The sequence below is a fragment of the Anguilla rostrata genome, chromosome 13, assembly GCF_018555375.3.
Source record: "Anguilla rostrata isolate EN2019 chromosome 13, ASM1855537v3, whole genome shotgun sequence".
NCBI lineage: Eukaryota > Metazoa > Chordata > Actinopteri > Anguilliformes > Anguillidae > Anguilla > Anguilla rostrata.
In genome coordinates, this window is record NC_057945.1 from 27,117,782 (window position 1) to 27,145,673 (window position 27,892).

At 43.6% G+C, this 27,892-nt stretch overlaps 1 protein-coding gene across 2 annotated transcripts in view; it reads left to right on the forward strand.

The window, feature by feature from the left end:
- Positions 1-27,892, forward strand: part of slc25a26 (solute carrier family 25 member 26) — a 37,645-nt gene that overhangs the window by 6,716 nt on the left and 3,037 nt on the right. The window contains exons 4-9 of one of the 2 annotated variants that reach the window (XM_064305172.1): positions 4,081-4,185; positions 4,549-4,596; positions 20,341-20,385; positions 23,168-23,237; positions 24,937-25,001; positions 26,449-26,522. In XM_064305172.1, the coding sequence (XP_064161242.1) occupies positions 4,081-4,185; positions 4,549-4,596; positions 20,341-20,385; positions 23,168-23,237; positions 24,937-25,001; positions 26,449-26,522 (407 nt within the window). The remainder of the gene's footprint in view (positions 1-4,080; positions 4,186-4,548; positions 4,597-20,340; positions 20,386-23,167; positions 23,238-24,936; positions 25,002-26,448; positions 26,523-27,892) is intronic. The other variant, XM_064305173.1, reaches the window with a different exon arrangement.

Below are 27,892 nucleotides of genomic sequence, written 5' to 3' on the forward strand. Positions count from 1 at the left end.
TTCTTGCATTTATAAACCTTGTCTCCCAGAGGATGTACTGGAAAATACAGTGTGACATGACAGGGGAGGGCAACTGGCAACCACTTAACTTGGCATGGCAAATAATCCATGCATCGCCTCCGAGAAGTAGCTGCCTGTGATTTATCGTGCGTCTCTAACCACAGCTTTGTATTGCCTCTCACCTGGCATTAAATGACACTCACTCAAAACCCAGAAATATGACCAAGCCCCAGACTGCAGAACAGAATGGGTGCTATACATTTCTAATATAGTTATTCCCTTTGGGCAGGGTGGCTGTCCCATACACAGATGTCCTTTGCAATTCCTGCAGGTGTGCTGGAGAGCTCCTGCAGGACCTAACCACAGTTTTATTGCAGTGCTGTGTGTTTGTGATGGAAATGTAGGCTACTGAAAATAATTTGCATGGCGATGTCGGTTCCTACCCTGTCAGATACAGTTGTACCCTGTTCCCATTTTCATACAACAAACTTTCATACAGAAAGTTTGCCTCGTTTCATTGGTGGACAGGATAATCTCAAAGTGAAATTTTCAGCCGTATCCCAACTGAAGAAATACATTAAGGTTCATTTTGATTTATTAAGTAGACCTGTTGTTAGTTTTTCACAATGATTGGTGTTCGTAACCATATTTTAGGGAAACAGCATTCAAGTATTATAGAAAAGGCATGGTATGGAATTCCACTCTTTAAAAGACTTGCTTAATTTGTGTTTAATGGTTAAAATCAATGCATTTTCCATCATTATACATCAAAAAATGGTCCATGTGTAGAAATGATTTAAATAGACCTTATGCAATTAATCTTATTTAACATATGTAGATATGTTTGCATTTGTTAAATATATAACAGCTTGTTTAGTTCTAGAGGGCAACCACTCCTGGTAAAGAGATAATTCTTCAATACGACTACTTTGTGTTTGTATTTGTTATGATCTTGTTTTTCTTAATAGTTGAGGGAACACTGACTGGTCTAAAGAGTGCAGTGAGAGACAGATGGTCTGCAGAAGTTTGGCGGGGGCAGTGTCTGTGTGAGAGATTGACTGACTGTGGGAGTACAGGCGAGCTTGACTGGCTGTAAGGAGGCAGCTGAGGACTGATTTGCCTGAGTGCTGATTTGTGCGTGTTTGCGTGAGTGTGGGCCCGCCGTTTGCAGGGGAACGGGAGCTGCGTCGCTACGCTTTGCAGCAGCAGGCAGGAGGAGAGAAGGCCCCCGGTCTGAAACAGGCTCTAATTAACGCCGCCGCTCCAAATTGCCTGTAAATAAAGATGAATGACGGCAGCCGTGTAAAAGGCTCTGCCAGCACATTCATCGTACAATTAGAGACCAGACCGAGCGAGCGAACGTCTGTCAGCCTCCCACGCTCCCGTCTCCCCACAACCTCCCGCGAACAATGGGGAAACGGGGCTACGGGCGACCGGCGCTGCTTAAATCTGCCACCCCCCCCCCCCCCGCCCATCGGCCACCGTGCCTTCCGCAGCCACCCCACACGCCGCCGTCAGTCATCACCGCCAGTTTCCCGCTCTTTTCCTCGTTGTTGGCGGTTTTTCCTCGCGCTGCTCCGCCTATCGCTCGCCTGTTGGAGCCCTCTAATTGCTCCAATAAATGATCTTTCTCACTTTTCATATTTCCAGGGAGGTAATTGAAATGAGCATCTGGGTCAGCTCATCACCCATACCCGATAACTGGGAATCACTTGCCATGTCCAATTTTTAATATTTTTCCCTGTTAAGGATTCTGATTCTGGTTCCACTGAGACAAACCTGAGCGCAACCCAATATTTTTCATTAATTTACAAATGTCCCCTAAATGTTAACCCAGCAAAGGAAAGGCAGACGAGGCTTGGATCTTGCCTGGATCCTGTAATCTTTTGGCCACCTTGAAATAGATCTTGGCAGGAATAAAGTGGGACAGATGGGAAACTATAATAAATCAAGACCACTAGGTGGCAGTGTGGGCACGTGTATTCTTAAAGATTGATCCTAAAGATGTACGAATGCTAATTTAAAAAGATGATGCCAACAAGAACCTGGCAGGTCTGAGAAGATCTGTGCTCCATTTTGTTTGCAGACATAGGGCCTCATTCACGAAACATGTGTACCATCAAAGAACATTTCTGTATTCATCATTTTTTTCTTATCTGTAATTCTTCATGGCTGTATCCTTATGCAAATCACATGAACAGGATTCCGCATAAAATGTATCATTTCATACACCTGGGATATGCGCAAAAAGCAAAGGTCTGCACATGTCATGAATCTCATATCGTTTTTTCGTATGAATATTTTTAAGAACAGAAATAAGAATAACTTAAGAAAAGTTTTGTGAATGAATATGTTGCCGTTGTAATATGTGTCTGAATTATTACATGTGTTTGCCCAGTGTGGATAAGTTGGAATTTTAGCCTTGACAGGTGAGAGGATATGGGGTAGCTGACTGTTTCTGCGGCAGTGCTGTTGAAGCACCCCACTCTTAGCCGGGCTGCAGACTTTATCCCTGTTTATTCTGCAGGTCTGAAGTGCCGGGCAGAGAGGCAGGAGTCCTGACCATTCAGTCTTCCTCTCTCTTTCTCTCTCGTTCTCTTCCTCTTTCTATCTCTATATCTCCCCCTCTTTACTTGCCTCGTGTGTGTGCGCGCGTGCGTGTGTTTCTGTGGTTGTGCTGTGTGTGGGTAGGGAGTGACTGATTTGTAGCATGGTCAGTGTGAAAAGCATGCCATATTGAAATGCATGATGCTCATGCAGCAGAGGGTTTAAAAGGTTAATTGCAGTGTCTTTGTCAATGACAGCTGCGGAATTGAAATACACAGCCTCTTTCTGAAGAGGGTTACACAAGTGCAATACCCCTTTACTTCCATCAAGTAACTGTGCCCATTTTAATAGTGAAGTTTGATGGAGGCCACAAATTACAGATTCAGAAAGCATATGCATTAGGAGTCTGGCATTTCAGAGTGCAAGATTCAGAGCAATGAGGCATTTTATTCGCTGGGTTTGGTAAAGGCTGCGTGCATTGTATCGTAGGAGGTCACAATGCCAAGGCGAGGGAAGCCTTTCAAGGATTTGGATAACCGGTCAGTCTTATAAGGTCAGAAATGTAATCTCCTATCCCACTCCCTCAAACAGAAGCCAGGTGCCCCCCAGTCTCCCCTCGTTGTCAGAGAAAGGCTGTTTGTGAGCGTGCTATCCGTGTGCAGCATTAGACGGGCCACCGGCTCCAGAAACAAACTCCTGAGCGCGAGCCGAGATTGGCTCTGACACGCCGACAGATCCTGAGCCCCCCCCCCTGATGTCGCTGCCCTCGCCGCCGCGCGATCGTCAGGGACGACCGCGCCAGCGACCGGGCCCTTCCCATTCAAATCCCGCCTAGATCAAAGGCATTGGAAGGCGCGCGTTGCCGGGCTGAGGGAATTGGCGGCCTCCGCGTTTTGTATTCCCTCTGAGGGTGAGATTGCGGCACGGCATCGGCGTGAGTCAGGGGGGTGCGGGGGCGGGGTGATGACTTTGTATCGCCGTCCCCCCCCCGTCCCCCCCCCCAGCTGATGAGATTGCTTTCCATCCCTACAGCTCTTCAGCTTCCCAGACCGTCTCTGTATTAACAAGAAATAAAAGAAGGGGGAAAAAGAAAGACATGCCTTAAGGACATGAGGTCTTATGAAGCATGAAGTGCCATAAATATTAATGTCAAACTTCATAAGTTGACAATTCCTATTTTGTTGACATATTGCGGCAGCGCTGGCATTTGTAACTTCCCGGTCTGAAAGGGTGGTGAAGGGTTGGGGGGTTGGCGATACTCACGGGCGTTGACAGTGACCTTTACCTGCTCCGATGCAGATATGTGATTAATGGGAAGTCGCCGGGTAATTAATGGGCGTCACGCACTCACGCATGAGCCCGTTAGAACGCTTTCTGAGATTAATTGTTTTCAGTAAAGGGTGTCTGCTCTGCTTTTGTCTCGCGGCTGATGCAGGAGAACACAGATAAATAAACCTTTGCTGCTCTTGATGTCTTGGCCGTCCCTGTGCGCCCACGTGCTGTGCGGTTGCTGATTGGCTGACGTGTCCGCAGGTGGCCTGCCTCATCCGGGTGCCGACGGAAGTGGTGAAGCAGAGGACGCAAGCTGACCCGTCTTCCAGCTCGTACCGGGAGCTGGTGCGCACGCTGAGAGAGGAGGTATCCATACCTCGCCCGGCTGTCTTCCCGTCAAGGCAAAATTCCTGAATTTAGCTTTTTCACACAGTGAGTTGTCAGTGCATGGAATAGCTTGCCAGTTCACGTAATGGATGTAGAGTTTTGAGGCGTTCAAGACTAGGGTTGATGGTGTAAGATGCTCGCTGGACAGCAAGCATATGATGGGGTGAATGATTTTTTCTGGAAAGATAAGGAAATAAATAAATATTATGTTCACTTTCCATCTGCTGCCTCCTCCAACAACCACCTTTCTTTATTTGCGGTCTCCCCCTGACCCATGATATACTGACTGCCATAGGTCTTCCCTGGCTCTCCAATTCTAACATTCATCTCCTGCTCGCCTAGGGCTTCCGAGGTCTGTACAGAGGCTACAGGAGCACCGTTCTTCGAGAGGTAGGATCATTGTCATGCACATTAGCGCTCATAGTCTTGCTTTCCCCACAAATATTTATTCAGAGGCGCAGGGAAAATTGATTTTGCAGAACCCATTAAACAGCTGTTTTCCAAAGAATGCATTTGAATAATTGCACTGTAATGGTATTAGAAAGTGCTGTAAGTGCTCCAGGCGTATTTCTTTCATTAATGTTGGTCATTGATGTGTCCAAGCATAACTGCTGTAATTAATTCAAGCATGTGAAGGTATGAATGCGAAACAAAGGAAATGTGGAAATGGAGACAATCTCTACTGCATTTGGGCCCATATCCACTCACCTTTATAATGAACACTTAAACTCTCCCTTTGATTAATTATGCAGTGCCTAATGACGTCTGCATGGCATGATAATGACTGCAATTTCCATCAGCCAGAGCTCGGCCTTACCTTACGTTCAGGAGATTTCTTTCCTCATTCCTGGATTTTGAAAAAGGAGAGGGGTGCAGTGGAGAAAAAAAAAAAAGCGGTATATGAAGGTGACACTCGGTTTTTGTAATATAGTCCCTCGCCGCTGTGCTATCCTGTACTTATTTTCCGCCTCACTAAACAGATGTTATTCACGCAAATTCCATCTGGACACAGGGAAAAAAAAGGACAACAAGCCTTTCTGATTTCTCCGAGGGGTTCTGAATAAATGAATACATTTCGAACCTGCCGAATACCCTCTCTGCATACTAACGGCCAGATAAAATGCGGGCCCGGAAACTCCTGGGATACTCTTTGGGATTGGCTTTGACGTGTGTCAGGAAGGTAATTCATTTTCTGGCCCCCGCTATCTTATCCTGCAACGCCACCCTGTCAAGATAACTTTGTTTATTCAAAATGCCAGCCTCCTGTACGGGGGGCTTTAATTGGGGTCTACTCCATTATGTGTATTCATTAAGGATCCTTCAAAAGCGATTTCTGATGAGATATTACTGCTTACGGAGGGGCAGGCCCAACAGCATCGGGGGCGAATTATTGTCAGAGGAGATGACGCTTGTGCCCAGAATGGAGCAGGGGAAAGCATTTCCTGTACATCTGGTGCAGGGACTGGGAAATGTGGAGGAGAACATTTTAAATCCTTTCACCGAGTAAGCAAGGCGGAGGTTTCACACAGGGGCTTCTGAACTGAGCTCCGTACTTACTGAAATTCAGTCTGAACTTGAGAAATCTCCCTTTTAGACTTTTGTTCTATGCATATTAGATGTAAATTTTCAAACCCACCACAGCTGAATTGGCACAATTCCAAATATCAGTATTCCACAGTGTGCCTTTAAAATGGTTGAATTTGGCAGCTATTTGAATTCTCAAAGCTGCCAAACTATGAAACCAAAATAAACTGTCGCTCCTAGCATTGCGTAACATATTGTGTTCCAGACATTTAGAACTCTTCTCTGTTTTGAATTTGAATGATAATTGCATGAAAGAACATGGGCTTCACTTAAGTGAAAATAATGACAGGCGTGCTTCCCCACCTCATTTAGTTGCAGTCACATGAATTGCAAATGTTGGAATTTGAAAACGTTAGGCACACCTGTTGCAGTGCAGTCATGCGGAGGGAGGCAGATGAAAACTAGCCATTTCACGCAGGGCAGGCAAAAAAGAGAGATAGTGGCTCTGCCAGTTTTCTGTACTCTTTCACATTTCAACCAGCTACCTTCCAGCCAATTTCACACCGATGCGCTGTCGGATGGGGAGTTGCAAAACCTGTTTGGGGAAAAAAAAGCTCTACGAATTGTCGTGAAATATTATGTTAATAAGCATCTATGTAGAGTGTGCGTTTTCCCAGAAGCTGCATGTTTGGGTTTCAGTTCATTAGACGTGCGAAGTCTGATGTCTGCTGTCTGTTTTCTTGTTATCTCTGATGCGCCATATGCTCTTCAAAGTCCCCTTATGGACATACGTTCCGGCTTTCAGCCCTGGCGATATGAGCATTCAGATACTCCTCTGTTTCGTGTTTTAATTTGCTTCTCACCTGCCTCATCATATAAAATGAAACATTTGAAATGACATTAATATTTTTGATGACGTTGCTTGCATTTAAATCAGGCAAGTGTGATGTGTTTCACCATTTCTTTTGTATTCTCACTTTTATTTTTTTGTAATGACAGTATACAGAATTACATTTTTGTCTCTTCTTTGAGGGCATTGCTTGTATGGTGGATTGTTTTTATTTTTTTAATCCTCCCTGTCATAAATATTATTGCTCTGTTCTCTTAATCCAGTTTGAGACCTCCAAATATGGTAGCCCATCAGATGACACTGCTGTAGGCACACACTAGAGGGTGCACTGTACTTAAGATTTGTATCATATGCCAACCCCTCTATTCTTTCTCTAGTTTACCAACTTTCTTAATACCTTTTAGGAAGTGGAAATAGCTTGTCGGAATTGATAGCTCTTTTCTAATATAAGGTCTCACTCGACTAAGCTTTTCATGCTGTTTCCGTAATTTATGTCCTCAGAACTTTGAGTTTAATCTAAAGTGCAGCCACTCTTGTATATACATATACAGTATTAAAAGTTGAGAAAATATTAGACATGTTGTAAGGTTGCTTCTGAACAAATCTTGCCTCTCAGATCTTTCACTTTACTTACCATAGATAATGCAGATCCCTTTTTTCTCTCCTGAAATGATGTTCCCACCTTGGCTGCATCTGCAGGCGATCATTTAGCAGCTCCCTCCCAGCGCTCCCAGCATGCCTTGCGTGCGCTGGGCTCGGGCCCTCTCCCCGCTCTTCCTGCCCGCAGGAGGGGCTGCCGAAGCGGCGTCTGACAGGAGCGAAGCCGCGTGATTTATGTGCTCCCCGCGCTCTTCAGCGCAGCGCACGCTTCCAGATAACCTTCTGCAATTCAGCGTTTCCAACAGACGCCATCACAGCTTGTCTGAGTTAATGGAGAGGGAGGGGGGGGGGGGCTGAGATTGAGAGGGCAGGACGAGCTAAAACATTTACACTTTGCGCGTTTCCGCATAATGAGCCGTTTTAAGTTTTCCCGAAAGGTGGTACGGCTGGCTCGAGGATTGGTAAACGAACGAGCTGCATTCGTTACACACTTTCACCACATACACACAAAAAAACATGCATAATATAAAATCTAAAGTAATAGTGAGGAAATGTGAATTCCTCTCCACAGGGTAGAAACATGCCGTTAGATATCATTAGATATGTGTGTTGAAGGAATTCCTTCACAGGCCAAACCACCAGCACACTAATGGTCCTTCTGAAAATGGTAAGACTAAATTCTTGGTGCAGCAAACTCATCCCTGTGGTTCAGTTTGTTAAATGATCCTTCCACTTGCTTTTTGCTTTGCACTGGTTCTAGCAGGTTGTTCAAAAACAGGTGGAACGTTTGGTGCATTCCCGTATGTTTGAACTGCGAGGCACCGTGGAATGTTCTCTCAGGTTCTTCAGGAACTCGCATCACTTTTGAGCCATCAAAAGGGGCCTGTGCGTGCTTAGTGCTGAGATATATCCCGTGTCTTTAAACTTGTGTTATAAGGTACAGGTGAAGTCCAGTCAAATGTCATATGATCATGCCTGTCACTTAATGCATACCAATGGATGTGAGCAGTTGACATGAATTGAGTACAGGACCTTGTCCTTGACTGAATCTGCAGTACCAGGTTTTGTTAATGCTCTCTCATCTGGCTGGCTGGTATAAATGGAGCTGAGTTTATTTAACAGCGCATACATAAAGAAAGATTTGCACAGCACGTGTGAGAGAGTGGACAGAGTACAACGCCCAGCTGCTTCATCAGAGAAGCTCACCTTTACATATGTTTGCAGTGCTTTACGCACACATTTAAATCAAATACATAGGGAGTGATGTTATGATGCCGTTGACCTATATAAGGGACCCACCCTTATATAGGTCAACGGCATCATGAACTCTACCAAGTATCAGGCTAATTAAATTATTATTATTATTATTATATAAAATTTTATTTCTTTTTTTTATTAACCTTGGTCCTCCAGCAAGTCAGTGACCCCAAGCACATCAAAATCCGCAACTTAATGGTCATTTGACCACAAAATCAGCATTTTGCAATGGCCATGTCAGTCTCCGAATTTGAACCTTATTGCAAACCTGTGGTTTCAGTTTAAGAGGGCAGTCCTTCAGCACAAATTTAAATATATCAGAGACCTGGAAATATTCTGTTTGGAGGGATAGTTCAAGATCGCTCCCACTTTCAGTCTCATAAGATATTATTTAACTCTTAGTGTCATTATCTTTGGAAGTGGAGGGGCCAGATGGTATGTAAAACACAGGTGTCAATAACTGTGACACTTAAGTCTCATGGAAATAAATGTATACTATCAAAATTGTGTCATTTTGGTTGATTCCATCAAATAATGAATCAAGTAGAACCGCCTGTAGGAAAATTACAGTATAGCTCAGTACTTGTATTTTTTTATTTATAATGTATGATGGTTAAGAAACTAGACTTGCAGCTCCCAAGTTGTAGGTTGGATTCCCAGGTGGGGCACTGCTGTTTGACCCTTGAGCAATGTATTTACAGTAAGCTGAATTTCTTCTGTAAATATCCAGATGTACAAATCAAATAAAAAACTTAACCTGGCCATTCTTGTTTGTGAGGCTTGTAGTGCTTACCAGTGGTTTTCATCTTGCGGTGAACCCCCTGAGGGTATGCTGGTGTAGACTCCTCTTTATGGTAGTCTTTGACACATCTGTGCCTGCATCCTGGAGAGTGTACTTGATCTGTTCAACAGTTGAAATGGGGTTTTTCTTCACAGTTGAAAGTATTCTTTGATTATCCACTGCAGTGGTCCTTTGTGGTCTACTAGGCTGTTTGCTATTGCTGACCTCACCAGTGCATTCTTGCTTCTTAACAATATACCAAACAGTTGATTTTGACACATGTAGTGTTTTGGCTGTTTCTGGTTTATTCAGATTTTTCAGAAATACTTTACTGGCATTGGCATTTCTTTGGTCCTCTTGTTGAGAGACAACAGCAACCGACAAACATAAAGAAAATCAACTTGAGACCTTTTGTTAGCTTTCATGTGTATGAAATAAGCATGCAGTGACACACAACTCACCAAGAAACAGCTGAGCAGTCAATTGTCCAATTACCTTTTGTCCCCCTAAAATGGGGGAACTGTGTATAAAAATGGCTGTAATTCCTACATGGTTCATCCAATATGAATTAAAAATACGCTGGAAATATATGGACAGAGATTTAAAAGATTTGGTGTTTTAGCAGACAAAAGGGCTCTATCCTTGGTATGTTTGTCAGTTGATTGATCAACGAGAGGACTTGGAGGCCTGAAGTGCATTGTGGGTAATGTTGCCCTTTGCACCTTTGACCTCTGAGCTGACCATCCATAGAACTCAGACACGGTGCTTTCAAAGGAGCCCCTGTAATCACATTCATGTTTTGGCCTGGAGAAAAAGAAAGGGACGGGGGGGTGAGGGGTAGGAAAGGTGCAAGGTGAAGCTTCCGTTCTTGTTGGGCAGCAATCCCGTGCCTGTTCTAATCTGGCTGGCTGTAAAGTGATATCGGTGTTGGGATCGGAGATGTGGCATAGAGGAGCCACAGCTGCTGTAGGGGTCTAGGGGTCTCAACCCAAAAGCAGCCTGTTTACACACCTCTGCCTGATAGAGGAAGGCCTGGTTTGATAATCACCCTCTAATACTGCAGTCATCTTCACTATTGCCACCTGTTGATGCCCGTGACTGTCTTATTTGGTGTTTCTTGGAAGATCTTTGTGAGTCAGTAATAGTTATATTTTAGGCTAATAACTATAATAAGAAATGTAATACAATAACAAAAAAAATATATAGATGTTAGCATAAGCCATTATTAGTGACATGCACAAAGCAGTGTACATTTTTAAAATTAGATTATAGAAATATAAAAATTAAACGCAAGACTCTTTCCGCATGAGTTTATGGACAGTATATCTGTGAGATTGTGAAAGTAACCACACCTTGATGTGGATGTAAACTTCACTAGATTTGATCCTATCAGAAAGGAATCATTAATTTATGATCACCCCCTATTTCCTTCATTGGTTTCTCTTTTTGGATATTTTCTGTTCGCCACTTGTTTGCAACAAAAGGTTGTTTGCAACAAAAATGTTTTAAATGTATTCTGAAAATTGAGATTGATCCTACAGTGTTAAATTACTAGTCAGGCAGTGACTGAAATGATAAATTATGTTAACGTTATTTTATCTGTAATATCTGACTTATTTCTCTCTTTGCAAATTGCAATTCATTTGGGCTTGTTGGTAAATACTTTATTTTAATGGTAAATACTTTCTTTTAATATCTGCCATTAAAGAATGAGATGTGGAATAAAAGTCTTAGTGGAACATACAAAACTCAGTCCTTGTCCATTAACGTTCAGTAATTTCATTTCATGTGAACCTTTTCTATGTCCTCTGACATATAATTTTGGATTGGCTACCTGTATGGCTTGAAGGTAGCTCTTTTTGTCATGTTATGTAAAGGTTCTGTGTGTCAGTACTACATGACTCCTCTGGACAAATGCAGACATATTTGATACTATCAATGTTTGTTTTTCTCTGCAAACCAATGATGCCGTCGTGTTTCAGGAGCTGCTGACTACGTTGCGTAAGCTTGGGAGGCTTCATTAACTAACGCATCAGAGCTGCTGTGGTACAAAGTCTGGGGGTTTGTGTTTGCTCCCCACAATTTTCTGGACGTTTGCCTCAATCCAAGCAGAAAATGATCTCAGCCCACATGTGTTTCCAATAAAGCCTGTGGGGCTGACGAGGAACACACAGCTCAAGGGGGCTTCCACCGGTAACTGTGACCCGGTGACCAAACCGTAACTACAGGAAACACTTCCCGGGTCAGGAGCTGACGTGTACACAGTGAGCAGCGCGCCACTAGCTCGCATGTTTAATCGAGCCTATCTCGTAGGCTAAAATAAATAAAAGGTGACACGACTTGTGCTTCAAGGACATACGGGAATTTCCCGACTTGAAACTATGCAGTCATGTTTTATTTCAACGAACTGAAAACATATTGTCCATTTGCAGTGTTTTGGTGGTTTGAAGTGAGATTTCGGCTGTGTGTGGCAAGCTCGTTAAGCCGTTAAGCTCACGCCGTGAATGGTGGGAGGTTAGCCTCTAATTACAGTACAAGCTTGTGGGCTGGTACTTGAGTGATTTATCTTTTTCTCATGCCGTACTGCTAGTGTTCAGGTGTGTGTGCAGTAGTCTGGGTTGGTGGTGTGAATCACATTTTACTTTTCAATATAGAGTGAACAAATAATAATACTAAAATAAATCAATTTTTTTATGTCTAATTAACTTTTGAATTAGCCTGTTGTATTCCACTTGTTAATTTATTTAACATCCTTAGATAAAAGATTATTTGGAGTGAATTCATTTTGTAGTGCAATTTAAGCACATTTCTTAAAGAGCATGTTAGGGTAGTCACAAGGATATACTATCTTAATCCCATTTGCTGATTTTGTATTTGGAGCTGATATCTGCATGTACTGTGTTAGTGTTCAGGCCTACAGTAACCGTTTTCAGTTTCTCTAAATATTATTTGTTTATGCGAGCATAGGGTGAAGATCCTAACAGAATCCGAGAATCTAGAATCCTCTAGATCTCCCATCATCTGGTTATGATAGCACACCATGGATCATCTTTGTTGCTGAGGACGATCAGTGCAGTGCCATTTTAGCGCTGTTGCTGGAGGTCGCGTTCTTGAGCGTTTCTGAGATTCCACAGTGAAAGCACCTGCTGAAGCCATTGATATGTGGCTACACTGACACTAATATTTACTTAAGCTCAAGTAACAACGGCCAAGGGCTGCAAACATCTGTAGGAAGCTGCAGGAGCCAGGGCGAGTCCATGAAGTCATCGTCACGTGTCAAAAAAATGCCCATGTGGCTTCTCACCTCTGGAAGACCGCTTTCCAGAGTTCACTGATGGGGTTGCAGTGTGCAAATGTATTTATTTTTTCGTAAATTGACACTGCCGTTGGTTACGTTAGTTTGATTTTTAAGAGAGAAGTCACATGTCAGTGAACACGGGACTGGGTTCCAAGGGTCTTATTGGTGAGAGCTGCCTCTGAGACGCGAGACTCTTTTGTCTTGGTGCCATTTTGAGCAGTACTTTGATTCCAAAATGATAAGCATGATTTTTGTTTGTTTATTTTGCAGGATTTCTGTGTGAGAATAATTGGTGTCTTGGCATAACACTGTTTTTTTGCCCCCTTCATTGCCGTGGTCTTGGCACCAGGAGTGAATTCTGGTGCCGTGATGCGTATTTGAGAATATACTGAGAGACATTTTCAGCCACGGGCTGACACCTGACGCCTTTATGATGTCCCGTAGCGTGAGGTTCCAACATGCCTCCGTGCCCTGAGTGAGAAACACACCGCACAGTGACACACCGCTGCTTCAGGTGTGGAGGGATGGGAAGTAAATGATCCTCTTTTTGTGAACGTGAAACCCTCCTTCCCTTTCTTCTCATCCTTTCCCCTGGTCTGTATCCTCAGCACTGCGGTCTGTGATATATCTCCACACAACTGTCATTGCCTAATTGGGTTATCCCTGGGGCATCCTGTGTCATACCAGGGGATAATTAATTGGCTAATGAAAATACTCTCTCTGACATCATCCGTGGTGAAAGACACTCCAGAGCTCTTTGTTATCCACACAAAGGCCTTGTAAATAATCCGCTGGCTTTAAAGAGAAGGCCCATATGCAGGTGTGCATGCGTGTGTGTGTGTGCATTAGTACACGCGTGCATGTGTGTGTGCATGTGTGCATACATTGGTGTACACATGCGTTTGTGTGTGTGTGTGTGTGTGTTTTTTTTTCAATGTAATGCCAAGAAATTCCTGAATGATTAATATTATATTCCCAGGTAGTTTACAGTGAGAATCTGCGTTATACAAGGCACTAGCTATAGCCCTGCAAAGTTTTATTAGGAGTGTTTAAAGGAGTGAGGTCTGTCCCTGCTTCTCTTTCTCTTTTCATTGTTGCATCAGGCGTCCCTACTTAAAACAACAGCACCGTTCCATCGCTAGCCAGCTAGGCCCTTAACAATGTAAATATTATGGGATGTTTCTGGGAATCATTTCTCTCATGTCATTGGAATTGCGCTCTTGACTATTTGCCAGAGCACTGGTCCAAGTACCCCAGAACAAGTCCTAATTTGTTTAAAATATTATTACCCTGTACCAACACTCCTTCTTCCCCAGGCTGATTGGAACAAAGGCCAGACGAGCCCTGATTGGCTGTTTTGACGTGCCGGGCTGCAGCTCCAGTTTTGCTTGTTTAAACACACTCTTTGCTCAGGCATTTGGAGCTGTCAGGTGGAATTTTTCAGCAAGTGCATTCAGAGTCAAACATGGCTGCTTTGTATGGTTTGATTTTTGCTTTTCAACTCACTGAAGAGAATGGCAGTGTTACTCAGCAAACACACCCCCCCCTCCCGTTAAATTGAGTAAATGTTCTAGTCAGGAAATAAAAACAGTGAGAGACGAGGTGATCACAGGATCATTTTCCAGCTCTTCTTTCTTTTAGTCTGGAACTTTAAAATTGTCAATATTTTAACATGGAGGACTGCTTTAATGATATGGGGGGAGAAGGTGTATTTGTAAGTGAAATTAGCAGTTGTGTGGCGACTCCCATTGTAATGCTGGGAACAGAGGCGGTGTCCTCAGTACTTTGGGTGGAGCCCAGCTCGGTGTTCTAAAGTCAGTAGGGTCTCTGCAGGGTGTTTTTTGGGCTCAGAACAGGGGCTTAGGTGGTCACTGTGTGTGACAGTGACTGCGGCCAGTCCGGATTTACTGCCACTGCCAACTCGACATGTCTCTCTATATTTAGCTACATTTAGAATGTACTGTTAAGTTTTGGTCTTTAAGACATCGGCACAATGCATTGAGATGTAGACTATAAAAAAGTAATTGCGTGACAAAAATTAAAAATTGGAACAATGAAAATATTTATTGAAGGGTTATGTGTTCATAGTGCCAGAATTGAGGGGGAAATATAGTCTATACTGAAGAATGTACTTTGTAAAGGCATCATGCTACGTGAATATTGGTATTTGGAATTGTAACACGTCTTGAAATGCATTTCATCTTTATTCTGGAGAGTGTGGTCCTGAAAAACGTGATGTTGCCAGCTGCTTATTTTTGCACCGCAGTCTACTGGCAAGCAGACAAGCTTGCACAGAGCAGAGTCAGAGGAAGACCTTTCCTACGTGGCTTTGACTTCAGTCTACAGGCATCCTGTAGGGGTTGCTAGATAGCGATCCATGTGTAACCCTATCCGACGGAACCCTCCCATTCTCTGGACAACGCAATCTCCAATTGTGTGTCGCCCTATGGAGCAGTCAGCCAGTCAGCACTGACACAGTCCCGATTCGATCCGACAGTCTTGGGCACTTTAAAGAAAGCCTAAACCTATAGGAACCTATAGGCTATAGGAAGGCACAGTAATGAAAATAAATTAACCATACTGGCATTTTTTTTTTTTTTTGCATTTCTGAAGAATCTTTTTTTGTTCTGTAGAAACCTTGCTTTAGAGCAGAAATCCCTAACATGTTCACACCACTCCTGTGTGTTTGCATTGACCTGAGTGCGTATGCGTGGTTGCACGTGTCATTTGAATGATCTCCGTAGCTACGTGGATTAATGTTTTGTACATGTGCGTTCATGGTGAGGAGGCGGATGATTAGATCCAGATGAATCGGTGGACATACATGAAGAAATGGATGTGGCTCAAGCGGAAGTCTTGCACGCAGTTGTATGTAGCATGTGACCTGCGAGCATTAGCAGGTAATAAATGTGGGATTAGGCTGGGGCTGTAGATTTCCTGGGTACTTCACGTCGTCAGATGGCTCATTGTTATCCTGCTTCCTGCTAAATCGAGCGCTGCTGATGGTTTTGCCATCTGATTCACATCTGCTTCCTGTTACACAATCTCTCCATTCTTCTAGAGCCCTCTCCTCTTTCCGAGAGTCAGAAAATCTCTTCATTTTTCGAGGCATCACTCCTCTTTCTGAGTTGTAGAAAATCTCTCCATTCTTCTCAGCTTCTGTCCCATTTCTTGCATGCAAATGGTCATTTTTTACATTCAGTTCTTGTCAAGGGTGCCTTCAACACCAGACTTTACCAGATGTTGTGCAGTCGCCCAGCTTGGTGTGAATTTGGTGGAATCCCTCGGAGGTTTGTCTCCACCCAGTAGTCTTCCAAACTAACACGTGTTATTCGTTTCGGGTATGGAAGCACAATGGCACAATTGCAACTATCATATAGTGAACTGATTGTCTGAAGCAAACTATGGTTTGTGTGTCCTACAATGTTTGATATGCATTCACAAATGACTGTGCTCAGACCTAAATTGTGTGTGTAATTGCCGAATAGAGTAATAAATCAAAGAGAAAAAAGGCTCCACTCAGCAAAAGATGCCTCAAATACGCATAAAGCAGTAGCTTTTAATTGAGGACAACTGGACAAGACAGTTGGGACACACAGCAGTGGTGTGAAAATGTTAGGAATTTCTGCTCTGAAGCAAGATTTCTACAGAACAGAAAAGATTTTTTGATTCCCTGCAATGTTTGAGAAATAATTCTGTTCTTGAAATTCTGCTTTCAGTCAGAACATTTTCAGAAAATGGAAGAGAACTGCCTGACTTTTCATAAACTTCTTTCCCTCCATTGCCTTCATTGCCACAGACTCTCAGACATAGTAGTCAGTGGGGCTCAATCCCTTAAGAGTATGTACCCCCCCAAAAAAAAAGTATGTGGGATATATGCTACCCTTGTGATAAATATTTTTTTCTGTCTCCATTCAAATTTCCTGAAGGGCCATGAGTGATGACGCCATCAGAAAGGGAACAGGTGACATTAAACAGGTTGAGACATCCATCAGAACATTTAACAGGGTTTTGTAAAATGTCAGACTGCAGCCATTTTCATAATTTTAATTATTTTCTTTTAATCATCCAAAATGATGGGTCTATCTCTTTTGTTTTGGCAAACACGATCTTATTTTAATGTTATAATCAGACAGCAACTTTATTTACATTTTTACATTTACATTTTAGCTGAACTGATCTGTGTCGCTCAGGAAATTTGGCTTAGCTCTACTGTTGAGGTTGTGGCATTGCTGCTATGTAAAAGTTGTAAAGTGGTGAGACAGTGATGTTTTTCTATTTGTACAACACGGGCTCTGTGTGTTCCTTGTGACTGGACCCTGTGCATCAGTATGCAGGGAGTGCGGTCTGACCTATTAAAGTCATTTGTCAAATTGCAGGCAACTGCAGCTCTGCAATCAGGCTCAATTTAAATTAATTTGGCATCTGTTTTCCTGATTCCAAACAAGCGCTAAGGGCTTGTGACAGTGCCTAGCACCTCAGAATACTAATGTTCTCTCAAGTAACCTTTCATGAAACAGAGTGACAAAGTAAGACAGTCTTTATCTCTACATGATGGAGTGCCTGGCAGTCATGAAAATTGACAGAGACCCCCCCACACACCCACAGACACGCACAAACAACCCCCCCCCCCCCCCACACACACACACACACACACACACACACACATGCACGCACACACACACTGCCTCTCTCCACCTTACTAGTGTGACCTTGTGACACATAATCATGTGATCCCACAGCCTTCTGGAATCTTGACTTCCCAGCTAAATGGCACACAAGTGCGTCAAGCGTGGCAGTGCATGGAGGGCGTGAAAGCACCACAGATGTCTGTACCCTGCCAAGAGCCTTACTTTACACTGGCAGGGTCACTTAATTAATAGGCGTCCTTAAGGAAAAAGTCTATTTTGTTTACATACATGGTGTGTCTGAAATAAATGTAGCAGGTTGCAGTGGCTTCTGCCTTTTGTTTGTGCATCTTATTTTGTCTCATTTCTTCTTACTCACCAAGGTTATGGCATTTATTTCTTTCATACTTGGACATGCTTTTAATGCGTGAACTTGGTAGAGAATAAATACTACTCAGTCATTAATGTCACTAATCGTTACATCATTGCGGTTTGCAGTGATGTGCTTGGAACGCAGTTGATTGAAAGTAATCCATTGATTTGGGATTGGAATACATTTAGACAGTTTTCCTCTTGGAATAATCCAGCATTTCCAATCTGCTTTTTCAGCAGCAGCTCTGAATGTGCGTGAGGGATGATGCGGCACAGCCAGTGTGTGTGTGGTGCCATTTCAACCTTAATTCAAATCTGCATTATCAGACAACTCTTTCTATATAACCATATGAACTACATATCATTGTTGTGATCATTGTTTTTAATAATCTCATTTACAACATGCTGCTATTAAGTACACAGCTTGCAGTCTTGACTAGCTGACTTGGAACACAGACGTGGGTATCAGCACCTAGCTATGCTATGCTAGTGCTCTCATGTGAACACACAATCTAAGGAACGAACAAATGTACAAAAAGGATGTCACACATGGAACAGGGTTCTTAAAGAGGTGCTCCTTCTTGCAGGGAACATCTAATAAGTTCAAATAAGCATTTAATACATTCTCCCTTTTGCATACTGATCCGCATTTGCAATTAAATGGAAATTACTCCCTGAGTTTTATAGCCTCATTTGCCATTTCAGTTTACTATATTTTGTATTGACTCACTGTATTGCAACACTTACTGACATCTGTTTGATTTTTTTTTGTATCAGTAAGGAGGAGTTGCAAACAATTATAACTTCGTATTAGAAGTTCTTCATTTTTATTAGTTAGTAATTTGGTGTTGTTTTTATTGCTGCAATAGCCAAAGTCCTGAAACGCAGTAGTGTAATGGATTCAAGGAGTGGTTAGGAGTTGAAAACAAGTTTGTCTTGCATTACACGGTACTTTTTTTGAGTAATAGAATAAGCATTGGAGGTATGTGCTTTTTGCTTGAGCTGGCAGGGAAGGATCCGCATATGCGCAGCAGATTTGGAGTTTGCACTTTGCCCTCAATGAATATTAATATTGCAGTACTGCCTGGGGGGAATCTGCTCTTTGCACGGGTCTCCAAAAAGGATGGCGAGAGCCGCGTTGTCTATCTTCCCTCATTCCCCCTCTCCGCAGACCCACATCTCTTTTTTTCGCACAAATCATGCCTAAATCCCAGGTAACTGATTCTAAATCAGGTCCTCGTTGCGCCTGTCATTTTCACGAAGGAGGCTTTCTGTCCCGTAGGCTTTGTTCTAAGCCTAACATGCTATGAGTAAATGGGTTATAATGGGTTATAAACATAAATCTGGCTCTGACTCCTGAAATCTCTGACTTCATGAAGCTTTGGCTTTGTCTCTGCCAACAGTATTACATCGATCCATAAATCAGATGTGGGCCATTCTGAGGTTCTGAGAATCCTTTCCTTCCCCAGGACCGAGAAACGTTGAATCCTCTGACTCTTAATAAAAGACATGCGGGGATTGTCACCGAAGCCTCAGAACTTTCTCTGCGCTGTTGAACACTGTGGTCTACCCCTGCACTTTGCTACAAATAGGTCCGCTTAATCTGATCTCGCTGTACATCTGTCTCAGTGCAGACCGAAAACGTCTGCCTTCAATAAGAGGGACATTTTGCTCAAAACAAGCGCAGAAGTAAAAGTGCTAGGACATTAAGCTGTGTAAAAAATAAAATAAAAATAATAGAGTGAGTTGTCGCAGCAGATTTGTAAGACTAAGGCTTACATCTCTGATGAAAGGTCATCTTGAAAGCTTCCATTATTTGAGTATCGTAGAACCTCCTTGAAAAACAGAGATTCTGAGCGTAATGAGTTCCATCTCGCTGTCAGGTGACGTGTGAGCATAGCGGGGCGGGGGGTGAGCGGGTTTCGGGGTCGCAGCCTCCAAGGGGGGGGAGGGGGGGCAGGAGGGGTCCACGGTGGCGACCTGCTGCGACCTTTCCACGGACGAGAAGAAAAGAGTCCTTCTCTGCGGTGGATGACAGGCGTCCTCTGAGGGTTCAGCTTGTCAGATGAGCGTACAGGAGCGACATCGATTTCCTCTCTCTGTCGCTTCCTGTCTGAGCTGATAGCACGTTTCCAGTGGCAGGTGTCCGTCACGTTTCTCCCGTTCCTGGGCCTGAACCACAGCCTCCTCATTTATTAATCATAAGTCCCGAGCAAGGAGAAGGAGAGCAGGAGCTTCAGCTAGGTCCTAGCTGTCTTAGTCTGGATCCCGGCTCCCACCCAAAGGCCCTATTGCATATTATTCATCCCCCTGAAATCTATTCTAAGATGACATTCCATAAACAAAGCAAGCTTAGAACTGGGAGGTAAGGAAGAATATAATTGTAAGACAATGCTGGATCATTGTCTGGAATGCAGTGAAATAGGTTGCACTGTTATGCCTTGGAAGCCCAAGCACATTCGTTGTTGATTAAGGAGAATATTGATACGGAGGAGAATAAGACACAGATTTGACCACTTGAAAAAATATCTTCCTCACTTGCTGGCCTGATTGTTCTGGCACTAAAGATAGGTTGTATGCCTCCCTCATATCTGCATTGCAAGAATCTTTATCATTACTTGGTGCTCAAAACATGTTAATGTTTTGTCAAAGTCTGTTAATACAGTAGGAATAATTCAAATAAACAAATTCGTTATGCATCAAGTATCAAAACACATTAGCCTATATATGCTAATATATTTGAAAGTAGTTTAGTACAGTATATATTTGAAAATAATCTATGTGAATGATATAATGAATTTGTTTGATTTCTTTTTGTTTCCAGATTCCATTCTCACTGGTGCAGTTTCCATTATGGGAATATTTGAAGGTATGTGAATAGATTTTGTTTTCTTCCCTCACTTCCTGGTACTTGTTCTTTTAATGATCCTATCATTAAAAATAACCTCCTGCATATGAATTAACACATTTACAGCCCAGCCCTGTGTCTTCAGGAGCATCTCTTTAGTGGCCCAACCGAAACGATGCTGCTGTTAATGGCGGCCACAGTAAAAGTGTAAATGCAGTTGCCATTTGTCATGCGCCTCTCTGTGTCCAGCCATCTTTTTTTTCTTCCTTTCTTCCATTGTCTGCTCCCTCTACATAAAAGTGATTTTTTAATGCAGCGTTTGTGAGAATGACATCATGTTTCTCCAGCGAGGGCAAAAAAATTCCATTAGCCTAGCGGCTGGGCCCTGCGGAACGTGGAGAGGACAATGGCGCGCGCAGCTGTGGGAGAGACCCAATTCACTTTCTCACCGAAATAAGAAGTGTCATTCATGCAACCTTTTTTTTCAGACTTTCAAAGGCATTCTCTCGGCCATCTGCAGGCCCCGCTTTCACAAACCGTTCTATTGGTGGATCCCTGGAATTTTCCACTTTAGATACGATCGTGGGACAATATTACCAGCCCTACAAGCTCAAGCACTTGACCTTAAAATCACCAAATAAAGAAAGCATAGAAATTAAAGCGCTGGTGAGTTTTAAGATTTCATTCCTAGCATAAAAATGACTGATCGCACATCTTCAGTATAATATTTCAGTACAGTATAGCATGAGAGCTAAAATGTCGGAATATTCTTCGGCATGCTTCCAATGAAGAATCAGATTTTCTGGCCGGAGGATAGACTCGTAACCTCTTTAATTGAGACCAGTCACTGACCGCAGAATGTACCTCTCTCCCTTCCATTCTCTCTTGGTCATGTGTCTCCTTAAGTCCCTGACTGCTCACAGCAGTTATTCTTATGGTCAAGCTAAAAATGAACGGTTTCACTATGCTGCTGTGACTCCCTTGGGGGGTAAAATCTCCCCAGTATTTCCCATTTGAGTCCAGCAGAGAGACTTCAGGATGCCAGACTGGACATCAGAACATCACTGTTTGTGTGCACAGATAGGCACTGAATACCACACGCTCATCAGCAAGTGCAAATATCTAATGCTTAAACCATCTGGTGCATTTCTCAAAAGGGGATTTCTGCTTTTTCATAGCCAACTCACCGTTTGTAGTGTGTACGGGGTTTCTGATTGGTAGAAGATTGGGATTCAAACATCCAATCACTGCAGCGTCTGCAGCGCCAGGTAAAAGGATAATAAATGAAAGTAAATGAATTAAAATGTAGTAGAATATCAATTGTAAAAACTGCGGGGGTGGGGGGCTGTACCCCTCCCTGCACACGCCCCCGGTTCAGTGAATTCCCTCTCAGCCTGACAGGTGCAGGGCAGGGGGGCACAGCCCAGGACTGCGCTGCGGCCAGGCGGATTTACTTCCAATTTGTTCTTGGTAAGGGAAGAGTGAGAGAGCAGACTCCTGCCTTTGATGTGGAAAACAAAGTCTCCCATTCAATCTGCACCCTAATAGATTACACATGAGGAATCCCGGCCATTCACTGGGGCTCAGCGCACGCAGGGGACATATGCGATGTCCCAGTGTGTGTGTTTGTGTATGCGTGTGTGTGTGTGTGTGTGTTTATGGAGAGAGGCAGAACGAGGCCATAGTTCTCTTTAAGAAAATATACATAATTATTTCATGCTGTTTTTCAAATGGCTTACCTTAAAGCAATGAGCCATTCATTGCTCAGGATAGCTGAACAATTGCAGTGCCTTTAAAAGAGAATCACTCAATTATCAAGACTCCAGGCTTCTCAGGGGAGCTTGCAGCAACAGCATAAAGAGAAACGGATGTGTGGATTACTTAATTTTCCACAAACATTAATTTTGTGATTTTATCTTAATTATAAATCATGCAGTCTATGCAAATTAATAGTATTTAGCATATTCTTCCAAGCAGATATTTAATAGAAACTGCTTATGTTTTCTTTTCTTTTGTTTAAAGTGTATAACATGAGTTCCCAGGCTGAACATGTGGAGTACAAACTTCCATTTCAAAAAGATTACATAATGGGACACTGGTTGTCGCTGAACCTGCCCAGCCTGAGGTTAGACCTTAGCCCCGAGCTGTATGCCAAGTAACACTGAAGCACAGTCTGTGTGTTCTCACGGCTGGAACTCTGTTATTCACTCAAATAATCACCATGTGCAAATGCATCTCTTTTTTTCCCTCTTTCTGGCATGCTGGGGAGACTGCAGATCTCCTCAACTCACTGTCTTGGTTCAAAGTCCTATAAACTACAAATAAAAAAGCGGCAAACTCCCCCACCCCCATCCTTCCAGCAAGTAATGATCTTTACACGTGGTGGGGTATTACTTTATCCAACTGTTCTGCTGACCTGGAGATTTTCAAACCTGTAAAAAGTGTTCCATATGCAGTCCCTGTTCACTCTTACTCTGTCCCTCCTTCTTTCTTTTTCATTCGGCCTTATTTTGTTTCTCTCCCTCATTTCCTTCTCTCTGTCTCTCTCTCTGTCTGTCTCCTCTCTCTCAGAATGTTCTGTGAAGTTTCTTGGGAAAATAAGGGAATGACATCACGTTGAAAAGAGAACACAAAAATAGCCATGTCACTTGGTTCCCATCCACCCGAGTGAGCCCAGTGGGGTTTAAGATGTGTTCAAAAGTTATATGTCTCTAATTCTCTCTCTCTCTCTCTCTCTCTCTCTCTCTCCCTCCCCACCCCTCTCTCTCTCTGTCTTTCCCTCTCTCTCCCTCTCTCCCCACAGAGTCTTTGGTCATTGAGGCAAGGTCACGTGCTGTATTCTTGGCAGTCGGCTGTTTGTGGAGCTTTTGCAGGTGCAAGGGATTATATGTTGTGCTGGGAAAGGTGCAGGGAAGGGCGAAAAGCCAGAAATATATAAAGTTTACTAAAGCTGCATTCCTGAAAAATTCCATACAGGTTGTCTCAGACACAGCAAGCTTTTTGGGCTGTGAAGCAGCGAGCTTGTCCTGATGAGACTGAAGGAGGTCTCTTGTACACTGGAGATTCCTGCTCCCCTATTCAGGACAGGGTTTCCAGTGTTCTTCCCCAAAATGGGAGAGCTCCCTGACCCATTTGCCAACCCTCACAGCTGTCTGACCCATAATGCTCTCGGGCGAGAAGCCATTTCGGCAAGAGTCCATAATTTACGGCCATTGTGACAGCCCAGACAGAGAGAGCAGATTCATGATGGTTGGGCGGGATGGGGATGTGGACAGAGCACCCCGAGGACCCCGTCATGGCTGCGGGCCACCCCACCTGGAAGCTCTTTTCACTGCAGCCATGGGACGGGGGGAAACGCTCTTTTGTTTGGTTCATTAGAAGTGGCGCAATAGACATATACTTTGCATTGACTGACATTGTTTATTTGCTTGCTTGAGGGAGGCTTACAGTGCAGTGCTCGCAAATTAGTATTATCATGTGGATCCTCACAAATGCACAGGTCTTCAGAAATTTGCTGATACATGGATAAATTTTGGACATGGATAAGTGTTGGTCACTCATGAATTGTAATGGTGAGAAGGGAGTGGCCTTTGAGTTTATCTAGTGTGAACTTGTTTCATGCTGGATCGGGTGTGCTGGCGCCAGTCTGCCTGGCAGTTGGACTCAAAATACAATAGGCAGTTGATAGGACTTGTGAAGACCCTGAACATGTGTGCACCAAGAAACCCGCTTTTGTTTTTGCTCGTCCAGTCTGCCATGTAATGGGGGGCACGTTATTGGCTATGCCATGGGATACTACAGCTCAAGCCTGAACAGCGATGTATGACGTCAGTTATAGAGCCATCCGTGGAGACCTTAACCATGGAGTCCGTAACTATGGAGACTTTGCTGGGTCAGTGAGTTGTGGTGGCTGTGTAGATTGTAGGAATGCAGTCAGTTGACGTGGGCAGTAACTGGTGTAGTGTGGCTATGTTCACAGTGTAGAAGTTCATGGCTTGTTACTGGCTTGGACTTACAGTACTTCAGCCATGCTCCAATGAGCAGTGTACATGGTACAGCAGCCATTCCCTGCTTTTATTTTAATGGGCTCTGCTTTTATTTTTTAATTTTGGTTTTGGTGCGAGAAACTTTGGCCTTTCTTTTGCAATGGGGACAGTCTTGGCTCCCACCACTTGCAGATCTTCCAACCTGAGTTCACTGTAAGCACTCACAGACGTGTGCGTATGCTGAGGTCCCAGCATCACTGTCCTGCCAAGAGGACGTGCAGTAAGGACAGACAGACATCCATGTTCCAGGGCTCTTCTGCAGTGGGGTTTGGAGACAGCTCAAAACATAGGAGACAAGCACTGCACTGGAGCCTTCATGTAGACACCCAGTTAGGCAGTTGAGACATTGACATTCCTGTCTGTGTGTATTTATGTACATATGTATGGGGGTGTGTGTGTATATTATAAATACACAAACACACAGACATGTGAGGTGCTATGTATATAGACAACATTCAAGATGATTCCTTGTATGTGTGTGTGTGTGTGTGTATGGGTGTGTGTGCGTCTCATTGCCTGATAACAGGTGGAGTTGCCGCCTTTGTTACTACGCCTCTGGATGTAGCAAAGACCAGAATAATGTTGGCAAAGGTGAGTCTCACGAACAGCTGAAAGGTGTCAACTGATGTGAAATGTAAGCAGGCCAACTAAATGGAAAAACAACACTCCCTAATGTAGACAAACCGGTCATTAAAAAAAGTGTGATTGGGAAACAAGAACTGGATAAGTGACATATTCAAAGCTATGGAAATGCTAGTAATGTCAATTTTAAATGTGAGAGTTGATACGTCTGTTCCTGCGTATATCTAATACTAATTTTGTGGTTTACTGATTTACTTAACGTATTTATATTAGGGTGTGTGTAGGGTGGGGTTGCCAGCTGAGGCCTTTTCTTCTCACATGGGAATAAAGAGACTCATGGAGTCATGATATTACGGCGTATGCTGCACATGACAGCTTCTTGTCTGAGGAGACAGGCAGCATGTTGGCCCTCGGCTCGTGTAGCGGTGGAATTAGCCGTTACCGCCACCCGTGCGTGACTGCTGTGGGCAGTGGCGGTGAGAGGGGGGGCACAGGGGGGTGTCTGCAGTCATGGCTGCCAGGGTGGTGGAACCTGTCATAGCAGTTTACCATCTGTTAAAAAAAATAAATAAATAAATGTGAAATGAAAGGGCCTTCTTGTGCTGTAGCAGTTTGGCTGACTGGTTGCCCCTTGGACCCTGTCCAAACCTACCGCACGTGCTTTTGGTGCACTGGACTGTTGCGGTTAGAGTTCTGTTCTGACGGCTTCCACGGCCTTACCCAAAATGATGGGACCAGAGTCAGGCCCTGGAACCTCTTTTGGCCTTGCTTTGTCTCCAGATTCTGCTAAGGGCGGTGTTTCGAGAGGCCTGCGCGTCTGTGAACCTCCTGAGGCTTGCAGGGCTTGGGTACTCTAAATGTCGAATGCCTCATTCCTCAGCTCTGTAGCTCGAAAGTAAATAAAATCTATCCAAAGACAGCGGGCCGGATTTCTCCCGAAACCAGGGAAATCAGTTTCTGAAGGGCAGACTGTGAATCAACAGGATTTCCTTCTCATTTCGTCAAATAAGGACAGGGGATTGCCGATGGACCCGTGAGGGTTCCTAAAGCGCAACGTGACACATGAGATGGAAAATGGCTGCGTGTTTAGAATTAGAGTGTGAGTTCAGTTGTAGAATGCTGCTGTGTTAGCCTCTTGGCTCACCCATGCGGGCACCCCCTCCCCTGCTTGCTAAATTAGCTGCTTCATGTTTAAAAATGGCTGCATGTGATCCTTGCTGAACCCCTGCCTGCAGTGCCTTCTCTCTCAGCCGAACGGGGAGGCTTCTCCGTGAGCAGAGAGGAGTAGTGCGGGTGAATGCGGGCAGGTCACCTGCACACTCAACAGGAAACAGTCCTCGGGAAGACTAAACAAGGCGCTCCATCTGTCCAAGGAGTGAAGAAGATGAACAGTCGCTCACCACGTCTGCATTCTTCCCTCCTTTTTTTTTTTTCCACTGCTGCACGTGGAACGCAGGCAGGGACGAGGACAGCCAGCGGAAACATCCCTCTTGTCCTGTGTGAGGTGTGGAAGACCCGCGGGCTCACAGGGTGAGTGAAATCTGCTTCAGTCCTGGGCACTGGGGAGGGCTGCAGTGGTGAAGGGGGAAAGTACAGTCGGTTAGATTAGATCAGATTCTGCAACTCAATTTCACAGTTGTGGAAATTGCAAACTGTTGGCATTGGGGGGTGCATATTTAGGGCCTGGTGACTTCCGCAGTGTGGAGAACGTGGGCAGAATCCTGGAATTCAGTAAGCAAATGGTAATTAATAGGAATCTGGCAAATTTGCAAAATACGAGGGCAATGTAATTTCACTGAATTGTGTTTCATTTGAAGGGAGGTACTGCGTAAAACTGCACATTATAATGTTTTGAAACAGAACGCAGGCTACGGATGCAATCTGCAGATACAAGCATAGCTTCTCCTAGCTGAGTCAGACTATTAAAAAAAAGATGTGAAAGGGTCTGGCTACCGTGACCGTCCTCATACCGTGTCACAGATGACCTCAAGCCAAACCAGTGGAGACTTGAACTACAAACCTGCTTGAACTACAAACTACCATCATGATTTGAACAGATACACTTGTCCATTTGCCAGGCGGCAACCTTCCGGTTCTTTTCTGTTTACCCAGCTGCAGCTCCGCTTCTCAGCTTCACATCATAGATGTCAGTTGGAAGAGATTTTTATTTTTTTTTAAGTTTCATTCATAAGTCATTTATGGAAGTCAGGAAATCAGGGAGAAATAACGCCAAGAAATCCAAAATCAGGGAAAAGTAACTGAATTTAGGAACAGATAGAACTGTTTTTATAGGACCCTACAGTACGTATTTACTCAAGCATTGAACACCATGGACAGTTTAATGTTTATTGATTATTCTGAAGGCCTATCTCATAGCATTTCCTTAGAGATTGTCTGTGGGTATACTTTTTGGCTGCATATTGTTATCACTTTGTAACAGGTAGCTCCTGTATGTTATGATTTCACTAATACTTTTGGTCATAGTGCCAAGATAAGTATTCTCTTCTGAGGAGATTCTCAGCTCCACATTTTAATGTGGATATTTATTTATTCATTTTTTTTAGTTGTCCTCTTGGTTGTCCACATGGTTGATAATGTCTATAATACCAGTGTATCCCTCTATAGAAGACTGGTATGTGCTTGGGTAAGAGGATTCCTACCAGATTGGGTTAAAAAAAAGAACTGTTCTGTAGAGAGAAATTGATGAATCGCAGAGCCTGGAAACGAATATCAGGAGACTAATTATCTTGGTGAAAAGTATATCTTCTAAATGGTCCTATTGATTAAAACATTACTGAGGTAAATTAGGTTTATTATACTTCCTTTGCAGATCGGTTTATGTCTTTATTAGATAAGGCAGTTATAGAAGATTTCTGTGCAGACCACAGTATTTATTTATC